The sequence below is a fragment of the Equus quagga genome, chromosome 1 (genome assembly GCF_021613505.1).
Source record: "Equus quagga isolate Etosha38 chromosome 1, UCLA_HA_Equagga_1.0, whole genome shotgun sequence".
Classification (NCBI taxonomy): Eukaryota; Metazoa; Chordata; class Mammalia; order Perissodactyla; family Equidae; genus Equus; species Equus quagga.
The window spans coordinates 72730907-72741163 of NC_060267.1; the positions used below are offsets into that span (position 1 = coordinate 72730907).

Here is a 10257-nt window from a genome sequence, read left to right on the forward strand (position 1 = left end):
GTACAACTGAAACTTCACAATGTTATAAACGATATGACCTCAATAAAATTTTTAAAATAGTATGAATATTGGAAAGGAAGAATTAAAACATTATTATTCACAGATTAAATGTTCGGATATGAAGAAAATATAATATAAAGTATTAAATAAGTAAGTTTAGCAAGGAAGCTGAATACAGGGTCAATCAACAAGACTGGTTTGTACTTCTACCTACTAGCAAAAAACAACTAGAAAATAAAAATTTGAAAATATAATCTACAACAACAACAAAACCCAAAAAATATCCAGGAATAAATCTAATGAAAGAGTTCCAAGACCAGTACGCTGCCAACCATAAAACACTCCTGAGACAAATGAAAGAAGAATAAAGTAAATTGAGGGATAAACCATGTTCATGGATTGGAAGACACACTATGGAGAAGATGTTAATTTTCCTTAAATTGATCTACAGATTTAATGCTGACTCAATAAAAATTCCAGGAACTTTTTTTTTTAAGTGGATATTGGGAAGTTTATTTTAAAATTTACATGGAAGCAAAGAACCTAGAATAGCCAAGGCAATATTGAAGAAGACGAACAGAGCTGAGGACTTCCACTACTAAACTTACTATAAAGCTACAGAAATTAAGGCAGTGATACATGGAGAAACAGATAGACCAATGAAATAAGACAGAGAGTCCAGCAACAGCGCCAGCCAGACATGGCCATTTGATTTATGACAAATGTGCTAGAGCACGTCAGCGGGGAAAGCATCAAATTTTCATTAGATGGTGCTGTGTCAACTGGATATCCATAAAAAAAGGAAAGAAAGGAAAAAGAAGAAACTGGAGCCTTCACACCATACATAAAAATTCTTGATGGATCACAAATATAAATGAGAAAGATGAAATAGTAAAGATCCTAAAAGGAAACAGAATAGCAGAATATCTTCATGATCTTGGGGTAAGCAAAGATTTTAAAAATAGGATATGAAAAGTATAAACCATATGATAAAAGCTTGATAAATTGGACTTCATTAAAATGAATAACTTCTATTCATCAAAGTCACCATTAAGAGAGTGAGAAGGCAAGCCACAGAGTAGTACAGGATATTAGCAATACACGTATATCTGACCAAGGGCTCATAGCCAGCATATATAAAGAACACTGACAAATCAATAAGAAAAAGACATACAATCCAATTTTAAAAAGTCTAAAGATTGTTAAAAATTACTTCACAAAGGAGGCTATCCAAATGTTGGTAAGCATATGAATAGGTGTTCATTATCATTATTCATTAGGCTAATGCAAATAAGAACCACATGATCCTCCTCACTTCCCCCCTCATCAGTTGATGTGATTAAAAGTACTGATAAATCTAGTTGGCAAGGATACAGAGCAACAGGAATTCTCATACATTGATGGTAGGTACAGACATTTTGGAAAACTGTTTGACAGTATTTATTTACTAAGTCAATCTTATGTCTAAACAATGCCACTCAGTATATATCCAAGACAAATGAGTTCCTACATTTATCAAAAGACATGTATAAGGACATTCTTAGCAGTATCATTTGTAAGAGCCAAACTGGAAACAACCCAAATGTCCATTAGCAGTAGAGTGAAAAAATCAATTGTGATATATTCATACAATGGAATACTACATATCAATGAAAAAGGACAAATGATTGCTACACACAATAAGGGGGATGAATCTCATAGATATAAAATTGAGTGAAAGGAGCCAAATGCAAAGGGTACATAATCTCTGCTTTTGTTTGTATGAGGTCCAAAAGCAGGCAAAACAGAGCTATGGTGACAAAGGACAGAACAGTGATCACATGTGGGGGTTATTGACCAGGACAGGAGCCTTTTGGAGGGCTGGATATATTCTTTATTTTGATCTGGGTGGTGATTTCAAAGGTGTTTACAAATGTAAAAATTCACTGAGCTGTGCTGTTCATATTGGCGCACTTTTCTATATATGTATTATGCCTAAAAATATTCAAATCTGTGTGTGTGTGTTTATGACAGCCTTTTTTCCCCTTTTCTTTTTCTCCTCCTCCTCCTCCCCATCTTCTTCTTCATGTGTGTATATGTGTATCTCTGGATTCTGAGAGTATTGGTTATCCATATTTTAGCATCTTTTTGTTTGTTTCATTCTACTTCCTTGTGAATTAATTCTCTTTCTTGACATTGGTGCTCTTCTTCCCTGGGGTTGGTTTTCCTGAAATATTTGGCAATTCTTGGCTTCTCACTCCTCTTTGACTTTAGAAATGTCTGGGAAACCTATGACGGTTGTAGATATGGTCCCAGCACCGCCTCCCATCCTTGCTGGGGAGACAGGCTGCGCGCTGGAGGACGTGCTCCGGTGTGGAGACTCCTCATCCCCTACTCCGAGAGTTTTCTAGGAATCTGGGGCCTCAGGATCTACACTCAGTGGTTCCATCTGGGAGAGATGCTGCTGTCTGTCTCTCTTTACAGGTGAAGGAGGTGGAGGGACCCAGAAGTCCAGCTGCTTCTCAAAGTGGTTCTCAAATCGTGGTCTCAGAATCAGCAGCATCAGCATCACTGGCGGACCTATAGAAATGCAAATTCTCAGGCCCCACCCCAGAGCAATTGAATCAGAAGCTCCGGAGTGGGGCACGACAATCTGTGCTTGAACCCGCTCTCCAGGTGACACTGATGCCCACTCAAGATTGAAAACCACTATAGAGCACACCAGGTAATTTCCTGGACTGTCACTTTTTCTCTTCCTTGACCCTTTTCTCACAGCAGGGATTCTTGCAAGTATTTCAAGGTTTCTCTCTGTTTCTCCTTCAGCCCAGTGCCATCTGCTTTCTATCATGCAGCAATTCCTCACATTTTCTGGTGGGTTGGTAGCACCCATTCTTGCTTTCCAGTGTTCTAATGGATTTTCTATTTTTATGTTTAATTGTGGTGAAACACATGTAACATAAAATTTGCCATCTTAATCATTTTAAGTGTATATTTCAGGGCTGTTAAGGACGTTTACATTGTCGGGCAACCCTCATCACCATCCATCTCCAGGACTCTTGTCATCTTTCAAAACTGGAGCTCTGTTACCTATTAAACAATAACTCCCCATCTAATGGATTTTTTTAAAGGCATGTTTTCCTGTCATTAAATGGAATTTTGGGTGGAATTTGAGGTCAGTAGATGCATGTGCTCTTATGCCATTTTTAAAATTGTGGTGAAATATCCATAACATGAAATTTACTATTTTAACCATTTTTAGGTGTATAGTTCAGCGGCATTTAGCACATTCACATTGTTGCACAACGATCACCACTATGCAGCTCCAGAGCATTTCCACCATCCCAGACTGAAACTGTGTACCCGTTAAACACTAAAGCCCCATTTTCCCCTCCCCCACCCCTCCCAACCACCCTTCTACTTTTCGTTTCTACGAATTTGACTACCCTAAGTACCTCATAGGAGTGGATTTATGCAGCATTTATCCCTTTGTGACTGGCTGATTTCACTTAGCATAATATCTTCAAGTTTCATCGATGTTGCAGCATGTGTCAGAATTTCCTTCTTCTTTAAGGCTGAATAATATTCCATTGTATGTATATACCACATTTTGTTTGTCCATTCATCCATCAAGGGACACTTGGGTTGCCTCCACTCTTGGGCTATCGTGATTAATCCTGCTATGAACATGGGTGTGCAAATATCTCTTCATGTTTCTCCTTTCAGTTCTTTTGGGTAGGTAACCAGAAGTGGAAATGCTGGATCATATGGTAACTCTATTTTCAATTTTTTGAGGAACCACCATACTGTTTTCTATCGCGGTTGCACCATTTTATATTCACCAGCAGTGCATGAGGGTTCCAATTTCTCCACATCCTTGCCAATACTTATGTTCTGTATTTTCTCTTTAATGATAGCCATCCTGATGGATGTGAAGTGGTATCCCGTTGTGGTGTTGATTTGCATTTCCCTAATGATTAGGGATGCTGAGCATCTTTCATGTGCTTATCGGCCATTTGTATATCTTCTTTGGAGAAATGTCTATGCTAGTACTTGCCCATTTTTGTCATTGACTTTTAGTAGTTCTTTATATATTCTGGATATTAATGCCGTATCAGATAAGTAGTTTGCAAATATTTTCTCCCATTGTGTTGGTTGCCTTTTCACTCTGTTGATAGTGTCCTTTGGTGCACAAAAGTTTTTCAATTCGATGATGTCCGATTTGTCTTTCTTTTTCTTTTGTTGCCTGTGCCTTTGCTGTCTTAGCCAAGAAAATCATTGCCAGATCCAATGTCAATGTCACAGAGCCCTGTGTTTTCTTTTCTGTATGCCATCTTGATGCAGCCTCTAACAGCAGTTTCCATTTGTCTGCTAGTTAAATGTAAATATCTAGCTGTTTCCTGCCCCCACCTCTGCCATTAGCATGAATGTTTAAAACCTGGCAATTTTGCTCTCAAGTCAGAGTGTAGAAACAGCCGCGCTCTGATGAAAGGCTAAAACAAGCTGGATGAAGGTCAGAAATGTGAAAGACTTGATCTTCACCCTGATCACGCCGAAAGAGTCCAGCCTGGGAGGAGCTGAACAGCAGTGCCTTTGGAATCAAGCAGCCCTTGCTCGAAATCTGGCTTTAGCCTGCCTCTGCCACTGCAGGCTGCGCGACCTGGGGCAAGTCCCACTTCTTTGAACTTCAGTTTTTATTTTGTTTTTTTGTTTTATCTTTAAAAATGTGGATAATGGGGCTGGCCCCGTAGCTGAGTGGTTAAGTTCGTGCCCTCCACTTCGGTGGCCCAAGGTTTCGCTGGTTCGGATCCTGGGCGCAGACATGGCACCGCTCATCAAGCCATGCTGAGGTGGCGTCCCACATCCCACAACCAGAAGGACCCACAACTAAAATTACACAACTGTGTACCGGGGGGCTTTGGGGAGAAAAAGGAAAAATAAAATCTTAAAAAAAAAAAAATGTGGATAATAAGGGCCAGCCTCTGTGGCCTAGTGGTAAGTTCAGCGTGCTTTGCTTCAGTGGCCCTGGTTCAGTTCTCAGGCTTGGACCTACACCGCTCTGTTAGCAGCTATGCTGTGCTGATGGCCCACATACTTAAAAAAAGAAAGAAAAGAAGGAAGATTGGCATGGATGTTAGCTCAGGGTGAATCTTCCTCAGCAAAAAAAAAAAAAAAAAAAAAGGTGGAGATAATACCTACTTTGAGGTGTAGTTGTGACAATGACAGGTAATGTGTATAAATGTCTGCCTCTCGGAAGCTGGGAGTTCTAATTATTAATTATGTTGTGTTAGACTTTGTTGTCACCCAATACATCTCCTCTGCTTGACCTCTAGCCTGTGAGCATCTCCCAAGACCAGGCTAGCACATCTTCATCTCCAGATCCTAACACTTGATCCTGAGCCTGGCCCACGGTAGGACCTCCGTAGGCATCACTCATTGAGTGAGTGAGTGATTTGGAAGGTAAAAAACATTCCTTTGCAGCCTGCCTGAAAGCCACATCATTGACATGGCACACGGGTTTAAAGTTGTGAGCCTGAGAACTAAAGAGAAAGGCATTCTTGCTCTTTGCGTGTATTTCTTTCAACATTACGGATGCCAAATGATGCCCAAGCTTTTCTCTCTTCCCTTCACTGCTGCTATTATTTTTTTACTTTGCAAATGAAACTGATCCTGCATCGAAGAGGGAATTTTGGAAGAGGTTTTGGTGGAGGTGAAAGCCGGGTGCCCAAATGTTCTGGTTTTAGCACTGAAAGTCCCAAGGCTGGGAAACCTGTCAGCCCTGGGGTTTCCCTCAGAAAAGCTGGTCACTCTAGAAGAACAAAGGGAATATGACTGGCAGATACACTGGCTATAAGACAGAGGTGTTTTGAATTCCCTTGAAAGTTTGCTTTGATAGATTCTGTGTCGTTCCAATAGGTTACATCGAATTTAGTACTTAGATGAATCTGGAACAGATCAGATTTTTGTTCTGGTTCCATTCAAATATTTATTCTCCGTACGAAGCCATCCCATTGGCAACTCAAAAAAATTTACAGTGTGCAGTATTTCTTGACACGCTAAAGCGGCCAAAGTTGAGATGAGAAAATAAGTCTATTAATTTTGGATCATATCTCCTTTTTAAACCTATTTTTGGACTGCAATTTGCTCTCATTAAAACAAGTCTTCCTTCCTCAGTGAAGGATTTGCCCAAAGACAAGTCTTTATGACTAATCTTCAGAGAAAAAGGAAGCAGGTTAATTTTACCATAAAAACTGTTCATGCCAAAGCTGGTAGGATGTGCAAAAAATATGGGCTTAAACCATTTTAAAAATGGATTTTAACAGAGTTGTGGCTAATATTTTTTCATCCCAGTTATATTTCTGAGTTCAAGTTTGGTGGAAGATGAGTACGATAACAACTGAAATGTGATCAGGCAGGTGTTTTATATCCTGGTACATTCTTTACGGTCTCTCATCAGGCCAGCAGACTCCACATGTCCAGTTTCCACGGGTCCAGACCCTCCCTGCTGTTGTCAGCCCTCCACTCAAAATGTCCAGTCTAAAACAGAGACCTGACCAAGTCATCCTTCCGCTTAAAAATCCTTCCTGTCCCACTAGTCCGAGGATGAAGTCCAGAGGCATTCCAGGCTTGCAGGAGCCCATCCTGAGTTGATCCTCTACGCTTGCCTTCCTCGCTCTTCAGAGCCCTCCACATCCTCTTTCCTTTTCTCTCTCTCTTTAATTGAGGTGAAATTCACATGACATGAAATTAACCATTTTAAACTGGACAATCTGGTGGCATTTAGTACATTTACAATGTTCTGCAACTCGCAGTGCTATCTAGTTTCAGAACATTTTCATCCTCTCGAAAAGAAGCCATATACCCACTAAGCAGTCACTTTTCCCTGCCCCTCCCCCGGCCCCTGGCAACCACGAATCTGCTTTTATTCTCTACGCATTTATCTATTCTGGATATTCCATATAAACGGAATCATACAATATGTGACCTTCTGTGTCTAGCTTTTTTTATGTAATACAATATTTTGGGGGTTCATCCATGTGAAGGCAGTATTAGAAATTCATGCCTTTTGATGGCTGGATAATATTCCACTGTATGGATATACCACAATTTGTTTATCCATTTATCTATTGATAGATGTCTGGATTGTTTCTTTCTTCCGGCTATTGTGAACAGTGCATGCACGTGTGTCTATTTGTCTGAGTCCCTGTGTTTAATTCTTTTGTGTATATACCTAGAAGTGGGATTGCTGGGTCATATGGTAATTCTGTTTAATGTTTTGAAGAACTGCCAAATGGTTCTCCTCCCCTCTCTCTTGTGTTTCAATAACACAATATATTCAAGACAATTTCTGTCATAGTACAATTACAAGATGCCTTTAATTATAATGGGCTGCACACATTTCTGAGGGCAGGCACTGTGTCTCATTCATCTGTGAATTTCCAGTACCTGGTACAGGTCTGCACAGAGAAGGTGCTCAATAAATGTTTGTAGAATTGGATGGACTATAGAGGGATTATATACAGTTTTTTTTTTTTTTGAGGAAGATTAGCCCTGAGCTAACATCTGCCACCAATCCTCCTCTTTTTGTTGAGGAAGACTGGCCCTGAGCTCACATCCGTGCCCATCTTCCTCTACTTTATACGTGGGATGCCTACCACAGCATGGCTTGCCAAGCGGTGCCATGTCCACACCCGGGATCCGAACCTGCGAACCCCAGGCCGCTGAAGTGGAACGTGCACAGCGAACTGCTTTGCCACCAGGCCGGGCCCCATATACAGTTTTATCCTTGAGGAAAATATGGTGTATGTGGTAAAGCTTTGAATATGAGTGAGGAGCTGAGTGGAGCTAGGGGTGGGTGAGGTGATGAAGGCCCCACCGACAACTTTGGTCAAAGGGAAAGGAGACTGGTATGGTAGAACTAGTTATCCACAGATCTGGCTGCAATTGCTGGTTTGCCTTTAACTAACATTATAGTTCTCTGGGAAGTTAAATTTCCCTCTTTGTCAAATGAAAAGATTGAAAATTTAATGATATCCAATTTTTTTGGTTTGCATTAAGCAATGAAACGCTTTTCTTTTTTCAAGTGGACTCACAGGTGACAGCTCGGTGTGGGAGGTGCATGCATGTGAAGGGATAGAATGGAGAGAGAGGCAGAATGCAGGACACCCTCTATGCCCGCAGCCCCAAGGGCCCTGGCAGGACCCCAAGACCCCAGTGCATTCTGAGCTCCCCTCAGTAGCTCTGAGAGACCTCTCTTCTACAGAGATTAAGGAAGTGTTAATGCACACAAGGACGTATTATTCTGCAAAGAAGGTGTTTTTTCCAAGCAATGGAGGGACTTAAGGATTTAGATAGCAACTTAAATAAGAAAAGAACCCAGGGTCTTTATGAAAAACTACAGTGAGTAGTACAGTTGGTTAAAGGGGACGCCCCAACCTCCTTCTCACCTCCTCACACTTAAAGAGATGTTGTGGGTTGACTTCATGAACAGAATTTTCAAACATTTTGACTACGCTAACTGAACAGATTCCTGCACCATGAGAGCATTTCCTCTGAGAACATTCTGCTCTGCACCAAAGCTGAACATGTCAGTGGGCAGGCCTGGTCTTGTCCCTACATTCTGGATTTCCTTTTCTTCCTGTCTTTCTCTCCCTCCCAGTGAAATGTCTTGAAAGCATGAAATTTCCACTCCACCCTCATGTTATCTTTTCTCTCTAGTTCTTTGCTTTGGAATTAGCCTGCAGAATTGAGGGTGAGCTGAGTCTCCCCCAGAACGTTTCCTGACACTCCTACTGCGCCGGCGGGCCATAACCTGTCCCTCCACCGTGATCATGGCTGACACTTGGCTTGCTTGGGTCTCGTTCAATTCTTTATCTCTGCTGAAGCTCGTTTGGAGGCGACGCTTCTGAAGATATACTGCCTGAACCTTAAAAATCTCTTCTATTTATTCAGGTTGAAGCACAGAAGTTATTTGGGCACTGAGGCTGAAGATGGTTTACACAGATGTCTGAATTAGCCAGAAAAACACATTGTTCTTATCGTTAACATTCCTACTTGCCGTCGTAGAAGCATAGTTTCGCATAGTTTCAGCAGTGCAACCACAAACATTATTCACATTCCACTCTTAACCCTCTCGTTCCTTTTCTGTGAGGCTCTTCTTGAAATTCTAGAACTTCTGTTACAACAGGGGTCCTAAATGACCCTTTTGGAGGGAGAGCCCTATTATAAAAATAGAAAGGAAATTCAGTTTTAATATCCTTCTGATTTTACTTGCTTAACGTTTGCTTCCACTCCAAAATGGGCATAAATACAAATGCTACGATATTTTCACCACTTCTTTAAATGCTTTTTTAAAGGGAACTTACAGTTTTCCGGAGGATGCCCGCATGACAACAGTCCCTCTTGCTCCACCATGATGCCGTTGGACTAATGGACAATTGAGTGCTGTAATCCTTTAAATAGCAGTTCAAAATGATTTAGAAAAGCTAAAATCTGTCTTGTAAACCCCAGAACTTGTCTCAGAAATCTTGCCTCGACGGCTTCCAAAGAATGATGCAACATCATTATTTTCCTCTGGGGAAACCTGTGAAACAGGTCTCCGAGGTCCATCTAATGTGTCAGAGTTTTAATTGATTCTCCACCAAGTCTATCCACCCCATAATAGCAGTGCTAAGCGCAGGACGTGTTTTATGGGAAGAGTCACCCTGCGCTTCATCTGCTGTTGCAAAGCAGGTAGACTATTTCACAATGAAAATAAACCTGTTTCTTGCCCTGAGAATTTTGTCCTGGAGAAGTGTGCTCTGATAATATGCACAGTGCAATTCCTGACAGCCTTCACTTAGCACTGACGTGGTTCTGGGGGAAATTTAGTCACTGTTCCTCGCCAGGTCTAGAAAAACAATTTTCTTGAGAAGAGGGGTGCCACAGAGCTGTGATCCTTGAGTTCACTTGCTTTTCTCTTGCTTCTCGGACCACACGACGGGAGCCATCCACATCTCCTTATTCTAATCCTTCCTGTGCGTTATCTCATTTGGTTCTCATGATAACATTGTAAGGAGAGCAGGGCAAGTATCATTATTCCCATTTTACAGATAAGAAAACTGAGTCCCAAAGAGCCTTGCAAACTACTCAAGGAACCACAGATAATAAGCTCCAAGCAAGGACCAGAAAGCAGATACTCTTTTTAGTAATTACCGTCTTCCTTGGAAAGCAGCCAAGACTGCTCTGTCAAGAGTTGTTGCAGCAGAATTTCTGTCCCCCAGCACAATTTGCTTATTCATT

The 10257-nt window shown here is 41.2% G+C and overlaps 1 protein-coding gene across 1 annotated transcript in view; it reads right to left on the reverse strand.

The window, feature by feature from the left end:
- The window catches only part of PTPN3 (protein tyrosine phosphatase non-receptor type 3), a 146023-nt gene extending 136493 nt beyond the window's left edge, over positions 1-9530 (reverse strand). The window contains exon 1 of the mRNA XM_046685721.1: positions 9342-9530. Within this exon, the coding sequence (XP_046541677.1) occupies positions 9342-9390 (49 nt within the window). The 5' untranslated portion in view covers positions 9391-9530. The remainder of the gene's footprint in view (positions 1-9341) is intronic.
- Positions 9531-10257: the final 727 nt, after the last annotated feature.